This window comes from Hippocampus bargibanti, linkage group LG18 (assembly GCF_051943395.1).
Source record: "Hippocampus bargibanti isolate YZ-2025 linkage group LG18, ASM5194339v1, whole genome shotgun sequence".
Taxonomy (NCBI): Eukaryota; Metazoa; Chordata; class Actinopteri; order Syngnathiformes; family Syngnathidae; genus Hippocampus; species Hippocampus bargibanti.
The window spans coordinates 784,507-803,470 of NC_142751.1; the positions used below are offsets into that span (position 1 = coordinate 784,507).

An 18,964-nucleotide genomic window follows, 5' to 3' on the forward strand; every position below is an offset into this window, starting at 1 on the left:
GCTATTAGCCCGCCACGCTAGTAGCTGGTCTCGACTGTAAACAATGGGATTCCGCGTGCGCGTGGATTCCCCGTTCACAGGAGCGATGAAAAAGTAAAAAATAACGGCGATGAGCAAAAGAAAAGATGCCCATCTCCTCTCCGTAGGTTTATGGAGCGAGATCAGGCAAAACAAAAACGGAAAAGTAAAGAAGTGAAAAAGTAGACAAGAAAGGGAAAGAGCTGCTGTGGAGGCAGCCACACAGGGGGGCGCCATCTTGAGAGGAAGAAAAAGAGGAGTTCACGCGGCTAGTAGCAGACGGCGCAAGGCCAACATTGCATTGTGCAACAGGCCGAAGACTGGATGGACAAACGACAACTGGAGCAAAATCATCAGCAAGGGATATTTACCATCAATTAAGCAAGGGAGCATTTGTGGTAGCTACATCCTTAATTAAAAAACAATCCTTAATACTTTGCAACAATGTTTTTTTTTATTTTTTAGATTAGTCGTCTTATTGTGTTTCAAGTTGTGGAAAATGGGGCAGGCAACTTCATGGTCGGGCAGGCAACTTTCCAGAGTTGTCTGCCCTGGTGTCCGCTAACTTTTTGTCATGAGTTTCAGACACTGATATTATATTTGGAAACAAATTCATGCATTGATTGATTGGTGCGCCTTATATACTCCACTGCGCCTTATATACATCGGAAAATACGGTATGAATAACAAAGACACATCTGCAACAAGATAAAACTGATGGTAGGTATGACATAATCGTCAGACGACAGCTCCACCGAAGACGCTAACGTTCAGAAGAGGCCAAAATTGGGCGATTGCGAGTCTCATTCCATCCGTCCGCGATGTCGCAAATAGATGACGGACAAAAGACGCAAATCGAGCGGCAAAACAAACATGGCGGCCCTGTGGAATTCAGACGCCACCCGGCGAGGCGCCTGGCGTGCGGCCAATCCGGGATCAATTTCAACAGGTCGCAAAATGAAGGATAGAAGGTCGACGCAATGTAAACGCCAAAACATGCGCGCTTCTGTCACTGCGTCAACAAGCCCGTGAAAACAAACGGCCATGAGAGAGCCGAGCCGCCGGGATGTTGTCTTTAAACGAGTCCAGATGGCACAAGGAAGGAAACCCTTCCGTCCGACGTGAGACGCGCCGATTCCAATTTGTCGCCTGTTTCTGCGTACGAAATTGACAACGCAAGCGCGACAACATGGCGTCCATGTATGGCGCAATCCTAGTTTACTTGGGAACGCTTTCAGTTGTTTATTGATGCGCCAGTTTGAGTTTCGAAAAAAGTAAATAAAAATCAAAAAAATTATTACGGTCAACGTAAATACGAGACAGAATATAATTGATTTTAGAAACACCACCATCGCTAATGCCAGCCGTCAATAGGAAAATCCTAATAACTGTCTAGTACAGGGGTGTCAAATATACAGTCCGTGGGCCGGAACCGCACCCCAAGGAGGTTGGATCAGGCCCGCAGGAAAATTTAAAAGTGGAAAAAAATGCACCTATGACATGGAAGTCATATTATTTAACGATGCACAGTTCAAGGATCGTCCACTAGAGGGCAGAGTGGTGCTGTTTTGATCAACATAGAAGAAAAAACAGCAGTGTTATTTTTCAACTGGGGTCTTTTTTCTCAAAAGCGGTTTCAACACCCTCATTAGCCAAAATGTCATTACCCAAATGGAGAAAAGTAGATATGGAGTGTTGAATTTTCAATGAAAAATGGACCATATCATATTTTTTACAGAGATGCATGGGAAACCTTGGTGTGTTTAACAAGTTTTGGTATTGAAGGAATATGAAAGTGTCAGCTAGTCAGGACATTTGGTATTTATTGATGCACTTGTACAGGCCAAAAGATGCCAAATGTCAGGAACAAAAACAATGGTTTAAAAATTCCTTTCTTTATAAAACACATTTAACCTTCAAGTGCATTACTATATTTTTCGATACCAATTTATTGTTAGTTTTGTGCTGTTGTAGAATCATTGGAATCAGTTGCAATGCATATATGCGAATGATAAAAGTAAATTGCACATTTGTTCACAAAACAAAATGTTGTGTAAAAGGAATGTTTGTTAAATGTCATTATTTTCCTAATGTTCTTGTGCTTCTTTACACCAAAACTAATGAAAGACATGATATTTTGGTTATTTATAGCAGGTATTGTATAATTGTAAGGGTCTGGCCCACTTGACATCTACCAAAGCCATATGTGGCTCACAATGTCAAATGAGTTTGACACCCCTGGTCTCGTAGGAAAAAAACAGGGTTATTATCTCTTTTCTTTCTCTAAAGCATTATTATACAACACGATACAATATGATATTTTACAAAAGATATAATATTGTCTTCTTCTTTTCCTTTCGGCTCTTCCCTTCAAGGGGTCGCCACAGCGAATCAGTGACCTCCATCTTCAGAGGTATGATCCGCATGTTTGTTTTGGCCAAGCTTTTACGTCGGATGCCCGTCCTGCAGTTCATTGATGGCTATTCGATCTCTACTTCAAGGACAACCGACGTCTCCGGACAAGTTGTGTCCATCAGAATCAGAATCAGAATCATCTTTATTGCCAAGTATGTAGAACACACAAGGAATTTGTTTCCGGTAGAACACGCTGCACTGGTATCGTTGTCAAAAAAACTGCTGTGGCTTGTAAAATGGCTTCAAATGACTTCTGAGCGTATTTTAATAAGATTCCACCACATATAGCTATATTTTACGTTTTAAGACTCGCGCTGAATATTCAGGAAGTCTTGTTTTTGAGTCGGTGATGAGTCCGTACGTGACGTTACTAAAGGAACGCCCCACACCGGAAAAAAGACACATTGTAGCAGTCCTTCCATCACGTCAATGTATTTTGCTGTATTGTTTGGTCTGAAAACCTTGTGTTGCACCCAAAAGCCGCCAGAAGAGGGTGTCCAAGCTCCATATAAGGAATTTATCAGCCTGTGGAAACGGAGGTGGCCACAGCAGGTCGCCATTTTCTGCCTCTTTTCTGGTGATCCCCAATGTTGCCTCAAAATGGCCCAAATTGTCATGATCTGGTTGGCGACCAACGGGGGGCGCTGTCGGCCCCGCCTGCACCTGCACAGGTGCTGGTCGTCCCGATCAGATTGGCGACCAGCGGGTAGCGACGTCAGCCCTGCCGGCAGCCTCGCAGGTGCTGGTCGTTATAATCAATGACACTTAAAAGGACACCCGGCACGATCATCCGGGGCCGATTCATTGTTTGTTTGCTGCTTGGTTGCGGCATGCATCGTGTACGTGTTTGTTTAACCATGGCGGACTTTTACACTTGGTTTTCTTTTGCTACTTTGTATTTTTTCCATTCAGATCATTTTGATGTTTTACATTTTGTTACTGCTGACCCTTATTTTAATACAATTAGTCAAACAACCTCCTGCTCCCTCCTGCCTGCTTTTTGGGATCCGAACCCGCCATCACCACCTCGCGAAACGTGACACAAATAAATTCTTTAATGGATTGCAAACATGTATGCTTTCCTCTTGAGAACTATTTGAATCATATTCATAACTGGAGGTGTAACAAGAAAGCATATTCTCTGAATCTGAAGCCATTGTTTTGATTCTCCAGAAATGCAAGATGTCTTGGCGTGACGTCACGAACTGGGCTGGGGGCGGGACTTTCTGAAAATGCCCAATTCGCAGCTCCATTTTTTGCAGATTCTGGACACTGTAAGTCATTTTTATTGGTGTTTTGCATTTGAAGAAAAATATTATACTGCGTGTTGTGGGTATTTTAGATGCTATAAAACGTTTTTCTGATGTCAGTTAAGAAACAAAAAAGTGCGGACAAGTTGTGTCCATAATTTGTAAAATCGCTTCAAATGACTTCTACTGAGCGGATTTTACAAAGATTCTACCGCATATAGCTATATTTTATGTTTTAAGACTAGTATATATATATATATATATATATATATATATATATATATATATATATATATATCAGTGACGTGGGGTGAGGTTCATGGCTGGTGAGGCAATGACGTCATCAATGACGTCACCGCCCGTCTCTACTTAGTATTTGAACGGTAAATGTGAAAATTCTGCGATTTTGAAAAAAATCCTAAAACGGTGAAGTTAAATGGGCAAGAACTTTAAAGTACAAATCACTAAATACATCTAACTGTTTAATTTATTTTGTCATTTGATATGTCCATGACAGCTTTCCATGATGACAGGTGAGGCACTGCTTCACCTGCCTCCACTGACTGCATATATATATATATATATATATATATATATATATATATATATATATATATATATGATATGAAATATTATATAATATTACACAACCTACATTATATAATGCTCCGGAGGACTTCAGGTCCATTATTTCCGAAAACTAAATTTAAAAAATCAACTTGTCACACCACAAAATATCTTTCCCATGTTTCTAGGTGTTGTTGACAGAATTTTTCTTATTTTTTTCCCCAAATTATATACAAAGTTGACAAACAAACCCTACTATTGTGAAACTGCAGGTTCAAGGTGATCTAACAAAGGGTTCTGGTCAAATTTCAAATGACAATTGGGCCACCCAAAAGCCCACAAGTACACAATTTGACAACAAACATTAGACAACTTGATCAATCATAATTTAGCCCAGCCTCGAATTTGCTATGCCGTGTGGTTTTAAAAGCAAAGCCGATGTTTAAAGTGACAAAAAATATATCTATAAAATACAAAATACAACGTTTCTGGGTGATATTTAATAGCACAGCAATATGTTAGCGGAACCCTTTTAATGACCAATAAAGTCATTTCAAAGTAAAACTCAATTTTTAAATCACATGCTTGAGACATTAAATCAATGTCATTTTACGACTGGTGAATTTTAATGATGTTCTTTTACCTACCGGTGTGCAGCATTCCGGAGCCAGACTCTCCTTCGTCATCAATCAAGGTTGGCAAATCTCCTGTGTTGCCTCTGCACGTGCGCATCAACCCGAGGAGACAAAGTGTCCAGCTGGACAACCAGAGCAGCATATTTTTGGTCAATGGCGGTCCGACAGGACCCAAAAGCGTGCTTGTCATTGATTTCCAACAAAAGCGAGGGGTCCTGTTCGTTCGTTCACCTGTCAGCTCGTTTTCTCCCCCGTCCAGCCGGCATCTGCTCGCCCCTCCCTCGGGCGACGAGCCCCGCCTACACTCTTCCATCTGGCCAATCAGACGCAGGATTTCGACATTTTTTACTCGACAGTAATCGCTCGTTTTTCGCGGTAAATGGGGACCAGGACCACCCGGGATACACGACGCGGGATAAACCAGAGGGGGGGGGGGGGGGCCTGGCCGGGGCTGAGAATATGCACAGCCAATCCACTTGGCTTTAAACTATGGGATATCTTGCTGTCATTGGGTGACTTCAGCATTGGAAAACAATCAGGCTACAGCCATGTACCAAACCGGCATTATATCAGAATAAGAAAACCTTTAATCGTTCCACAATGGGGAAATTGGCAGTCCACAGCAGCATTTTGAAAGGGGGGAGGGTTAAAGGGTAGAAAAACAAGATACTCTATGCAGTGTAAAAATGTCAGCAGACTGAGGTGTATCCTGTGAACGTGCAAAAAAATTGTAATAAAAAAACTGTACATAGTGCAAGTATCCAAGAAAAGGTATATTAAAGGTGTACAGTGATACTACCTTGGCTTACAAACTTAATTGGTTCCCAGACAGTGTGTAAGGCGAAAAATGTATATCCCAAAAATTAATTTCCCATAGGAAACCATTAAAATGAGAATAATCCGTTCCCAGGTCCCCACAAAACATAATTTTCCACTTTCTAATTTTCTAAGCCTTGAAACTACACAAAATAGACCTTATTTTATGTATAATAAAATTGATATGGTATTATAATTAAAGAAATAAACTGTCCTGTATAATAAAGTCGTTCTATTGACCTTTGTGATGGTCATTGATGGCTTGATGGAATGGAGTGGCCGCTTTCATCAGCATTAAACACTTGAAGAGGAACGTAACTTTCTTCTTTCACCATCTTGAGGAATAATCCCTTTTAGGTGTTTTCTCTCCGATAATTTTACTTAGTTCCTCATCAATTGTGTTCTGTTTAGTTGGGTTGATAGCTTTTTGCATCAAGTGTACAGATGGCTTTTGCGGGTTGTTTGTGGAGCCTGATTGATGGGATATTTTAACCTTGCAGTCTACACTCTGCCTTTGAACTATCAAAGTTTTCTATCCATTTTCTCACTCTCACTCTGTCGTCTGCCTGTCTCTTTAATGTTTAAGCCCCCCCCCCAATGCTGCGTTCTTGGCCAATCACGTAGCTTTAACCGAAACTTGGGGGCAGGGAATAGAGGACCCAAAAAAAGTCGGCTGCCATTTTCTTTTTTGGAGAACGGCCTCACTCACTCTCTCTCTCTGTCTGTAAACCCCCCTCCTCACTGCTGCGTTCTTGACCAATCACATGGCTTTAACCGAAGACTGGGTGGGCCCGGGGAACAGAGGACAAAAACAAGTGGGCTGCCATCTTCTTCATTGTGGCGCTCCGTGTGTATCCCGAAAAATAGTTCGTATGCAAAGGTAAAAATTTCATAAATTAACGTTCGCAAACGGAAAAGTTCCTAAGACAAGGGGTTCGTAAACCAAAGTATCACAGTATTAATTATTCTGAACGTTTTTTCTTTTGAAGAAAAATCAGCAATGCACTGAAACCGTGATAAATGAACCGCCAGGGATTACTGTAATCCCATTTTATGAATATCTGTCATTCATCAATGCCAGCCAGGTGTGTGTCTGTGTGATTGATGCTGAGATGAAAATACGCTCGATTACCATGTGATCACGCCATCTTTCAGAACGCGCCATATGTCCATCAGCTTTCTTTATTCAATCATTGACGCTCATACAAAAAAATATGGGTACAGTTAGACTGACTGTGCGGGAGACAGTCGAGTAAGAGATCAGCCAGCGAAGGATTGAGACACTTAAGAACCACTCTGCAAGTACATTTGCACTTTTTTTTTCCTGTGGGGGGTGTTTGTGACGATGGTATTCAAGTTCATCAAGTTAACACACTGGCCGCGTCACAATTATGAAAGGCAAATCATCAACGTCATGGATGTCTTAAAGTCAACCCTTTTCTTTTCTTTTTTTTACTTTCACTTTTGCACATGCACGTTTCTTTTTAAAACATGCAAACAGGAATGAATGAAGACATTTGACACAATTGTGAGGTTGAAAACATTGGTTGCCGTTTTGAAAAACAAATCCAACGCATCCCAGGAGCCCGACTGGGTGACGGCCAATCAGCACACAGCCGATCCCACAAAGCAGTTGGGATTGATCAATAATGTATGAGAATGGCAAGATATCGTTCAATCTCGTGTAGGACCGTCCATCCGAAGGGCTTGCCGAAGCGTACAAATTCCGTATATTGCGCATGACTTCACTTGGAAAGTGAATACTTCATACTTCAGCGGGCCAACCACAACATCTCGGCAATTCGTGTTTGTAGAGCCGGAAAATGTTTATTTGGGATGTCTGACAAACTATTTGGATAGATATACGCCGAGATCTGGGCAGCACATCGGGTACACCGTATGCGAGGCCGTCCATTCCAAAATGCGTAGGCTCGAATTCGATATCTTTTTTTGTGTGGGTGGGAGGTTCTTACCAGACACACAAGTGGCAAACACTCCTCAAAAATGTACGGTACACACAAGTTACAAGTTACACAAGTCTTAATGGCTTTCCAAGCAAACACCAACCAACAAAAACCAATCTGGACCCCCACATCATTTTATTCGGTCCGCCAAAGCAAATCAAACTTGTGAAATTCCATGCTCATCTATCATGCTAGCTAGCGATCGAGCTAGCTAGCGATTGCACAATCTAACGATTGAGCGAGCTAGCGATGGACTTTGACACCCTTGCCTACATGTTTTTTTGGTAGGGGGAGATTGCGTCTTACAGCTGAAAATGTCCACGGATTCATAAATACTGCATATTTGGTAGCCGCTTCAAAGAACGTATGACCTACATTAAAAAATGTCAGTGGAAAGGGAAGAGCAAGGAAATGCAGCAGATTTAGGCAAAAGGTGAAAAAAAAATCAAGATCCGATCAGGGATGCCCAGAAGTGCCCAATCGTGACTTTGGGCAAGACGCAATGTACACTTTGGACTCCTTAGTTAAGCTACATGCATGTTTTTTTTTTTTTGAACTGGGGGAGGAGGAAGCCCGAGTATTTGTAGAAACGTGGTGCACGCCACACAAGAGGAAGCGGGATGTGCTTTTAAATAGCAGCAAATGATGGAGAAACTTTGAAATGCACTTTCATTGTTCTGGTATGCCCTTAACCCCTCAACACTTGCTTTGTGTGGTTTTTTTTTGTTTCAAAATAATGTATTCATCAAGATAAGAAAATGAACAATCTAGCTATATTACAGTTTCTGTTGCCAATTAACTGTGAAAAACGAGGGTGTACTGTCATTCAGTTATCACAAATTTAACAGCGGCCATTTTGTTCGATGGGTCCAGCGGTTGCTGAGCCCCAACATTCCTAGAATGACAAATTTGGTCATGGCCACGTTTCTGTGGCCGTTATTTTTCTCTTTGGGACATCCTGTGGGCTGAATTTTAACTCAATCACTGCCAGATGATGTGTAAAAATGGGTTCACTCCAGTGCCAGGGTTTTTGTCATTCTCACTCAAATTCCAGGAGCAAAACAATATTGACTTTTAGGACGACATAAAAATTCAATGCAACGTAAGAAATCTTAGACTCTCTTCTTTCATTACAAGAATACAGTTATTTCCTAAGTTATATGGGTCTGGAGTTATATGAGGTGGAAATGAGGGCGGCTGTCCAAAATACAATGCAATACAACAGCAACAGTTAAAGCTGGAACAACGCGGTAATATGGACAAAAGGGAAATGTTGCCCGCTTGTGGAAGGGAAAAATCATTGCCGGGGTCTGACCAGCACTTTATTGGCACCCAAGAAAGAAGAAAGAAAACCCAAACTAATTCGGGAATGGCGTCATATTTTCAATTCCCGAATAAATTTGTGAACGGCAGTGAATGAGTTAAAAAGGGGACGAGGACTAAAAGAAGAAACACAGTAAAAGAAAACAAAACGGGTGCATCTCCGAATAGGATTCTGACTTGGATCTTGTAAAAATGGCACTTTTGTCCTTGTCCAGACTGGCAGTGTGTTTGAAGTGAAAAAGGCAGAGGCTTAGTTAGTACGTACAGAGCCTCGAATAAAGTACAGACGGCATTTTGACACGTTCAAGACCTCGGCATGCACTACACTGCTTCACTTTGGATCTTTAGTTTGGAGACTCGGTACGTATATCAAAATGTTGTTATTTTCTTGAGTTCTTATCACGCCAGAGCCAAAGCATTTTTGCCGGTGTTCCTCAAGGCTTGCCAGACCGCTACTTGACTGTATGTTGGACACAGACCACCCAGTCAAAGAAACCCGATTGCAGCTCGCATCTTGTAAAATGAGGCACTTAGTATTGGGCCACATGTCAAATGGTTGTCCGAGTCCCTGCGTGCACCCCCCCCCCCGCCCCCACTTGAACAAAAGCTGACCATCAAAATGCCTCACGTTAGTTTCTTTTGCCTGAAAATGACACTTGATGATCTTTTTCCAAGGTCGACAAAAAAAAATAATAATAATAATAATAATAATAGTGGACTTTGACGATGGCCATTTTACGAATCCCATCAGCTGTTTGGTGCTCGCGCGTCACCTGGAAAGCCGCCCCCCCCTTATATGTCGAGACACAATATAACAAGCAGGTAGATCAAAAATGAGGCCTCGTTGCTCTTCAAGATTTTGGCTTTTAACTTGAGTCCCGGTGTCCGAGGCATAAAACACCGAAGGGTCTTCCAAATGGTCTTTGGGTACATCACGTTAGCATTCGCTTTTCCTTCGGCGGGAAAGCAGCAGCTGCACGCCGCCGCCTTTTGACGGCGCTTCCGACAGGCCCGTCGCCACTTTTCCTCATTCGCCGACCTTTGACCAGCTCAGGCGACCCTGACGTGAGCAAGACGGACGGGCAAGCTGCTTCTTCACGGGTGGCTAAGAAATACCCTCGCATGCTAGCTAGCACCAATCCTCATCCTCCTGCTCCCTGAGGCTTCCCGTCGCTCGGCTGTCGGACGGCGAGTTGACCCCAAAGGTGAAGTGGTAGCCGTTGGGCACCACGTCCGCGCGCCCTTGCGCGGCCGCCGCCGTGACGGACGTGGCGGCGGCGTCGCGGGAAGAAGACGAGGCGGCCGCCGAGGCGCCGGATCTGGCGGAGTGCGGCAATACTTGGCCGCTCACGGCGTCCTGGAAGTCTTCTATTTCTTCCGCCAGCGCTTGCGGGGAAGCTCCCCGAAGTCGGCGCTCTGAATTGGGCTCGGAAGCCATGCAGGTGAGCGCCATCGGGGAGCGGTCGCCATCCCCGCGCGACCGTTCGTGTTCCGAAAGGCCACGACTGGCGCGAGCGTGGAGTCCCGCCGCGCTGGTGCCGGCGCTCGACGACAGGGGGGAGGAGTTGGCGGTCTTGTAGGCCACGGCGGGACGAGGAGTGAGGGGAGTTTGGGGAAGCTGCCTGCGACCGCGGCCCGGCGTGCTCCAACCAGGGGGGGCCGCTTTACTCCCCGTGCTGCAGTGCTGGAAGGGGAGGTGGGGGGGGGGGGGGCAAGAGGCCATTTATAATCTTTGACAAATAATCACATGCCAAAAAAACAAAATATATATATATATAAAAATAAACAATAAAGTACATAAATACATACATGAATGAATACATAAACAAGCAACTAAATAGATAAATAAATGGTTGGATAAATATATACATAAATATATGAACACACATCAAAAAAATAAATACATAAGCAAAAGATAAAATAAAATAAACAGAAAAAATAAAATAAATAAACAAATAAAACAAATAAATACATACATTGTTGGATAAATATATAAATACACATAGAAACACAGAACACAAATACACAGATACAGTAAAAATCAAATATAATGAAAGCAAAACAAAATACATCAATTCATACATAAATAAATGGTTGGACAAAAATAGATCAGCAAAAATAAAATAAAATAAAAACAAAAATATATACATGAATGCGTAAATAAATAAATAAATACATGCACACATAAACAAATAAATAGAATAAGAAACAGACAAACAAATGTATACATAAATAAATACACAATTAAACAAACAAGCAAATAAACAAATAAATACATACATAAATGGTTGTATGAATATATAAATAAATATATGAACACAACAACAAACTAATCCACAGGTAAGGAAAAAATAAAATGAAATAAAAACAAAAAAACATAAATTCATACATGAATGCATAAATAAATAAATAAATAAATAAATAAATAAATAAATAAATACATGGTTGGACAAAAAGAGACCAGCAAAAATAAAATAAATACATAAATACAAAAATATATCCATGCATGAATGAATGAATAAACAAACAAACAAATACAGAAATACAAAAATATATTCATGCATGAACGAATGAACAAACAAACAAACAAACAAACAAACAAACAAACAAACAAATACATAAATACAAAAATATAGCCATGCATGAATGAATGAACAAACAAAGAAACTAATACACAGATAAGGGAAAATAAAATGAAATGAATAAATACATCCATTCATACAGAAATGCATACATCAATAAATAATGTCACATCTGGTGGCCGTCCTGGGCGCGCCCCGCCCCTCCTGTCACGTCCTCCGCTGCTCCCTGGAGACGGCCCCTCCCATCATCATTCCTTTGATTGTGCCTTCTGACTATATTTGCCGATCGCACACTACCGTCTCCGTCGGAGTATTCTGGAAGTTACCCACGCCATTACCTTGCCGTCAGGTCTGCCATTATTTTGTCTTCACTCGCCATCCCCTGTTTGTTATTTTTTTGATCACATGTCTCAGTAAAGACTCAGCTCAGGGCCGACCCCGCCAAAACTAAAGCGGTGGTAGAATGGCCGATCCCAAAGACGCGTAAGCAGCTCCAGCGGTTTTTGGGGTTTGCCAACTTCTACGTCGCTTCATTCGCGGGTATAGTCAGAAGGCACTCCCCCTCACTAACCTCACATCCACCAAAATTCCCTTCAGGTGGACGCCCGACGCTGAGGGGGCATTCAACCGCCTCCGTCGAGCCTTCACCAATCCCCCTTTCTTGCGTCATCCCGACCCGGACCTCCCGTTCACGGCCGAGGTTGACGCATCCGAGTCCGGAGTAGGGGCCGTCCTGTCCCAGCGCTCTCCCACTGACCAGAAGCTACGCCCATGCGCCTTCTTCTCCCGTCGGCTCAGCCCCGCCGAGGCTAACTATGACGTCGGCAACCGGGAACTGCTGGCGGTCGTCCTGGCTCTGCAGGAATGGAGACACTGGCTTGAAGGAGCGAAACACCCCTTCACCGTCTACACGCACCATAAAAACCTGGCGGCCATCCGGTCTGCCAAGAGACTAAACGGTCACTCTTCCTCACCTGTAACTTTTCTCTCACCTACTGCCCAGGGTCACAGAACACCAAGCCCGATGCCCTATCCCGCATACATGAGCCGGCAGAAAGGGAGGACACCACCACCAACATCCTGCCGGCCCAGCGCATCCTGGGAGGTTGAGAGGAAAGTTCAGCAAGCCCAGGGGACAACCCCCATCCCCAGGGGCTGTCCCCCCCCCTCTACGCTCGGAGGTGCTCACCTGGGGGCACACCTCCAAGATAGCCTATCACCCGGGGGTCAACAGGACGATTCAACTCATCGCTCAACGGTTCTGGTGGCCGGGGTTCAGGAGGGACATCACCCTTTTTGTGAAGGCCTGCCCGACCTGCGCCTGTGGGAAAGCCTCCCAGCAGGACTCCTCCAGCCTCTACTGGTGCCGTCCAGACGCTGGTCCCACATCTGCGTCGACTTCGTGACAGGCCCCCCCCCGTGGCAAGACGGTCGTTCTCACCGTAGTGGACCGATTCTCCAAGTCGGCCCACTTCGTCCCGTTAACCAGGTTGCCGTCCGCCATCGAGACGGCTCAACTCCTGGTTAACCACGTTGTCCGTCTCCACGGGATTCCGACAAACATCGTGTCGGACCGGGGACCGCGGTTCGTGTCCAAGGTATGGAAGCGTTTCTGTCGGTCCCTAGGGGCGTCGGCGAGCCTGTCGTCTGGATACCATCCCCAGACCAACGGACAGACGGAGAGGAAGAACCAGGACCTGGAGGCGGCCCTCCGGTGCGTGTGCCTCCACAACCCGGCGTCGTGGGCCCTACACCTACCCTGGGCAGAGTACGCCCACAACTCCCTGGTCTCCGCAGCCACAGGTCGGTCCCCATTCATGTCTGCCTGTGGCTATCAGCCGCCCTTGTTTCCCACCCAGGAGGGGCAGGTGGAGGTCCCGTCTATTGAGCATCACCTCAGATGGGCCCACCGAGTCTGGAAGGAGACCAGGGACGCCCTGACACACTCCGCATCCCGGAACCAGCGTCATCGGCGACAGGCACCCAGCTACCAGGTCGGGCAGGAGGTTTGGCTGTCCACGAGGGACCTTCGGCTGGCAGGGTCTTCAGCTAAGCTGGGCCCACGCTTCACGGGTCCCTTCCCCATCGAGGCCATCCTCAGCCCGGTCTCGGTGAGGCTCCGGCTGCCACCCACCATGAGGATCCACCCCGTTTTCCACGTTTCCCTCATCAAGCCAGTGGAAACCAGCTCCTTAGCCCCCACGCCCACCCCCCACTTCCCCCCCGGATGTTGGCTGACGGACCGGTCTACACAGTGCGGGAGATACTGGACTCCAGGCGCATGGGCAGGGGAGTGCAGTACCTGGTCGACTGGGACCGGAGGAACGACAGTGGGTCCCACCTGCCTGGATCCTCGACCCGTCTCTCATCCGGGCGTTCCGTGCGGCTCACCCTTCCAAACCTGGTGGGGCGCCAAGAGGCGTCCGTTGAGGGGGGGGCACTGTCACATCTTGTGGCCGTCCTGGGCGCGCACCGCCCCTCCTGTCACCTCCTCCGCTTCTCCCTGGAGATGCCCCTCCCATCATCACTCAGCTGCTTGTCATTCCTTTGATTGTGCCTTCTGACTATATTTGCCGATCGCACACTACCGTCTCCGTCGGAGTATTCTGGAAGTTACCCACGCCATTACCTTGCCGTCAGGTCTGCCATTATTTTGTTTTCACTCGCCATCCCCTGTTTGTTATTTTTTGATCACATGTCTCAGTAAAGACTCTTGCTCCTCAATACCTGTCTCGCCGTGTATTTCGGATCCTACCTTCTCGCCTCCCCCCCCCCGTCACTCGAGTCCTGCCTTTTAGCCTCGAGCGACGTGATAAATAAATTGTTGGACAAAAAGAGATCAGCAAAAATAAAATAAATAAATCAATACAAAAATATATACATGAATGCATAAATAAATAAATGCATACATAATTAGACAAATAAACAGACAAATAAACAATCAATCAATCAATCAATCAATCAATCAATCAATCAATCAATCAATCAATCCACAGCGGGTTACTGACATGTTTAAGGAGGGCGGCATCTTGTCCCTCCCCCGGCGAGGTGGAGCGGCTGGGGCCGGCGGATTTGGCGTGGCTGGCCTCCCTGGAGCCGTAACGCTCGCAGGAGTAGTAGCGTTGCTTCTCTCCGGCCGAGGAGTGATGCCTCCTCTCGTGCGGCCGACTGCGCTCACGCTCCCTCGCTCGTTCTCGAGACAAACTTTCGCCCGACGGCTCGGTCAATGAGCCTGTGTGGGAGGGAAAAATGTCAAACAAATGACTAAAGTGTATTTTCATCATATTGAGAAAAAAAAATCCAAAAAGTCAAATCATGACAATTATCTAGCTAGCTAGCCATTAGCTATCAATTCTCTAGCTAGCTAGCTTTCTATCTATTTGAGTTACTTCCAGGTTGAGTGAACGCTGGCGCATGTGGCTGCCGCTGCTCGCCCACAGAAAAACCTATCCCATGACTGTAAAGTGACCTTGACGGTTTTGAAAGGCGCTTAGAAATGAAATGTACAGTATTATTATTATTATTAATTGTGGTGACGTGATGGAGGATCAGCGAGCGGCCATTTTGAGGCGGGCGTCATCATCTCTGCCTGCATACCAACACCAGCCGTGATGACAGACGGACGCCTTCTTCTTCAGCTCCTAACATGATTATCCAGGTCCCATAAAAAAGAGTCTCTGTCTAGCGTCTTTCCAACCTGACCCCCCCCCCCCCCGCAGCCCCCCCCCCCTCATTGACAAAGACAAAACTGGCAGTGTTACATACTCGGGCGGGGGGGAGAGAAGAAGATCACTATTGATCAGTCAACGACATCATGGTTGTAGATTGTGATAGTCTATTAGCTATGTAGCTAGCTAGCTATCTAACTTATCCTGTGACTGTAAAGTGACCTTGAGCGTTTTCAAAAGGCGCTTAGAAATGAAATGTATTATTGTTATTATTACCTAGCTAGCTTTCTATCTATTTGAGTTACTTCTGGGTTGAGTGAACGCTGGCGCGTATGGCTGCCGCTGCTCGCCCACTGCAAAATTTATCATGTGACTGTAAAGTGACTTTGAGAGTTCTGAAAGGCGCTTATCAATAAAATGTATTGTTGTTATTATTAGCTGTCTTTTAGGTAGCTAGCTTTCTATCTATTTGAGTTACTTCCGGGCTCAGTCAACGCTAGCGGGTGTGGCTGCCGCTGCCCACCCACAGAAAAACTTATCCTCTGACTGTAAAGTGACCTTGAGAGTTTTGAAAGGTGCTTATAAATGAAATGTATTCTTTCTTATTATGATGAGTAATAATTGTCGAGATAGGGGGGCAGGTTTGGGGGGTGCGATCTCACACAACGAAACGCTATCAAATGACACAACTGTTGCGTCTGTCACCCTAATGAGCGATTGTGAACTGAACACGCCCCACGTCTCGGCACCCCCCTTGTTTCCTTCAACGCAAGCACACATTCAGTGTCTGAAACTCATGACAAAAAGTTAGCGAACATCAGGGCAGACAACTCTGAAAAGTTGCAAAGTGTTAAGGATTTTTTTTTTATTAAGGGTGTTTTATTAAAGATTAAGGAAGTACCTACCACAAATGTCCCTTGCTTAATTTATGGTAAATGGTATTTATGGTAAATGTCCCTTGCCCCAGTCGGTGGTTTGTCCATTCACTGTTCGTCATGTTGCACAATGCAATGTTTGCATCGTCTGCTAGAAGCCACGTGAACTCCTCTTTCCACGATGCTTTTAATGAGCGTTCAATTTCTAAGCTCCTTTCCTAACTCTCAAGTACACTTTACAGTCACGGGATAATGTACCTTTATGTTTTGTAGCGTCATAAATTTTGTTAGCTTCTTTTGAATCTTTCTTCTGGGGCTGAGGTTCTGTGCATCTACTTTGGAAAATGATATGAAAACGCACGACCTTATAACGCTCTGGAAAGACGGAAGCACAAAGCAGGCTTCTGATTGGCTGACGTGCCGAGTATACAAATTGCCAAACGAACCAAAATTCAGACATTTCCAAACCGAATGAAGATTTCAAAATCGGAAGAATTCTGATTTCGAAATCTTTGTTCAAACGTTTGATTTGAAAAAAAAAATCATTTTCTTCAAAAAGTTGTCGGCCACCCGGGCGGAAACGTTTTGTAAAAGTTGCACGCCCCGGGCGTCCGGGCTGGCGTTATTTCAGACACAGACTTTTGACTGGCCTCCATAGCTCGGCGGCTGCCCCGTCGTGGCTCGTTCCAGGGATTTTTGCTTTTTATCTTTGTCTTTGCGTCTGTGGCAGCGGTGGTGGTGATGATGATGTTGATGGCCCCTGTCGGCCGGGCCTTGGACGATCGTCGATGGACGCTGGGCCGCTCGCATCAGGTTAGAATCCTTCACAACGACCTCCTGGTGATGCGGCGGGGTCAGCGAGGACGCCGAGCGTCTTATGGGGCTGAGGTCAACGATTGGCTGGGAATGGAAACAAAACAGACGGGGGGTGAGGAGGGGGGCGTTGAAGTGGCCGAGTGTCAGATCATCGACGTTGATCAAAGATCTTGACCGTCAAATCCTCGCAGGATGAAGGTACATTTTTTCTTTCAAGGCATTCTTCTTTCTTAATCGGACCAAGCGGCGTGTACTCTTGTTGAAAAGGTGAAAGAAGAAAATGTGGGATGACATCATTGCCGACGACGGATTAAGTGGACAAAGAACAGAGTCGGTGATGACGTGGCCATTTCTGGCTTTCTTCTCAGTGGGGCGCCGAGACTAATTAGCGGATTAACACCGTTTTCTGCGTGTGTGTGTGTGTGTGTGTGTGTGTGTGTGCGCGCGCGTGTGTTTACATTGGATGATCAATGTAATTGTTGATTAACGCATTCACTGCCATCCTTGAATTGATTCGGGAATTGAATATATAAAGTGGAGCGCCATTCCCGAAATTGCTCGGGTTTTGTTTGTTAGTGCTCGAGGGCCGAGAAAGCACTGGTCAGACCTCTGGCAATGTTTTTTTTTCTCCTTCCAAAAGGGGGCAGCATTTGCCTTGTTGTCCGTGTTAGCACTTTGTTCCAGCTTCAGCTGTGGTTAAAGTGCTATATAAATCAAAATTGCATTGTATTTTGTACAGCTGCCCCCATTTCAAATTCAAATCACTCCAGATCCATATACCTTAGGAATTATCTCTTTTTTTCTCATCAAATAAGGGAGTCTAAAGTTTGTAACTCCGTCTTGAATGTTGATGTCATCCTAAAAGTCAATATTCTGTGAGCCCTGGAATTGGAGTGACAATGACAAAAACCCTGGCACTGGAACGGACACTTTTTTGCACATCGTCTGGCAGTCAATGAGTGAACAAACGACGACGAATACACCTCCTTTCCCAAAAACGGGACGTATCTCTGTTACATAATCAGGCTGGCAAAGTGCAGCGCCACGACGGAAGCTCACAGACACCAAGACGAGACATGAGAGGCGAGAGAGGAGAGGACTAAAGAGGTGGCGCAACAGGTGGTACATACGGCCAGGTGGGTCCCAGGGGCGCGGCCAGGGGCGTGGCCAGGGGCGTGGCAAGGGTGGCTCCGCTATCGGACGGCACACACAAAAGGGAGGTGGGCAAAATATTAGCCACGCCCATCCAAACCAGCACAGACAGAACAGGAGAGAGAGATGAAGTACAAGGTTGGCAGTAGCTGACATTCTCGCCCTCATTTCAAGCTCATATCATTTAGGAATTAACTCTTTTTTTTCTGATGACAGAAGAGAGTCGAAGATATGTAACGCTTAATTGAAATTTTATGTCGCCTTAAAAGTCAATATTCTGTGGGTCCTGCAATTGGAGTGAAAATGACAAAAACCCTGGCACTGGAGTGGACATATTTTTGCACATCGTAATAATTTTAATTTAAAGCAGATTCTTTACTTACAGAAAATGTATTGTAGGTGTTCAAATACTTGACATGTTTCGGCGTATACTTGCGCCTTCCAGAAGTAAGAAGAAGAAAGAAGGTGGAAGTATACGCCGAAACATGTCAGGTGTTTGAACACCTACAATACACTGTCTGTAAGTAAAGAATCTGCTTTAAATTAGATATCAAGTAGACAGGATGAACTTAGTACAATGAATGAATCAATGACTAGTTTTCAAAAATAAAGACTAAATGACTACTATTTTGGTTCAGAATTTAGCAAGCCTCATGTCATTTCATAAATTTGATTTGCTCTCGTGGGCCGAGGAAAATGATGTGGCGGACTGGATTTGGCCCACGGGCCTTGACTTGAACGCCTGTGCGCTTCAGAGTTTCCCATATCCTCCTTGAGAGTTTTGAAAGGCACTTATTATTATTATTGACCCGACTAATGCCAACCTTTTCTTCCAAAAAAGCTGTATAGGAATGCCAGGTGAGGTAGGAGGGCAAAGAGTAGG

The 18,964-nt window shown here is 45.0% G+C and overlaps 2 protein-coding genes across 11 annotated transcripts in view; both read right to left on the reverse strand.

Annotated features, from left to right (window-relative positions):
* LOC148884150 (uncharacterized) overlaps nucleotides 1–5,191 on the reverse strand; it is a 74,390-nt gene extending 69,199 nt beyond the window's left edge. The window contains exon 1 of the mRNA XM_089020404.1: nucleotides 4,898–5,191. Coding sequence (XP_088876530.1) covers nucleotides 4,898–5,075 — 178 coding nt within the window. The 5' untranslated portion in view covers nucleotides 5,076–5,191. The remainder of the gene's footprint in view (nucleotides 1–4,897) is intronic.
* Nucleotides 5,192–6,455: 1,264 nt separating this feature from the next.
* The window catches only part of cacna1bb (calcium voltage-gated channel subunit alpha1 Bb), a 117,150-nt gene continuing 104,641 nt past the window's right edge, over nucleotides 6,456–18,964 (reverse strand). For 3 of the 10 annotated variants that reach the window (XM_089020170.1, XM_089020168.1, XM_089020174.1), the window contains 4 exons: nucleotides 18,060–18,122; nucleotides 16,764–17,013; nucleotides 14,579–14,802; nucleotides 6,458–10,672 (listed from right to left, as the gene is read on the reverse strand). In XM_089020170.1, coding sequence (XP_088876296.1) covers nucleotides 10,118–10,672; nucleotides 14,579–14,802; nucleotides 16,764–17,013; nucleotides 18,060–18,122 — 1,092 coding nt within the window. In that variant the 3' untranslated portion in view covers nucleotides 6,458–10,117. Of the gene's footprint in view, nucleotides 10,673–14,578; nucleotides 14,803–16,752; nucleotides 17,014–18,059; nucleotides 18,123–18,964 lie in introns of those variants that run through there. The other 7 variants (XM_089020173.1, XM_089020172.1, XM_089020176.1 and 4 more) reach the window with 5 other exon arrangements.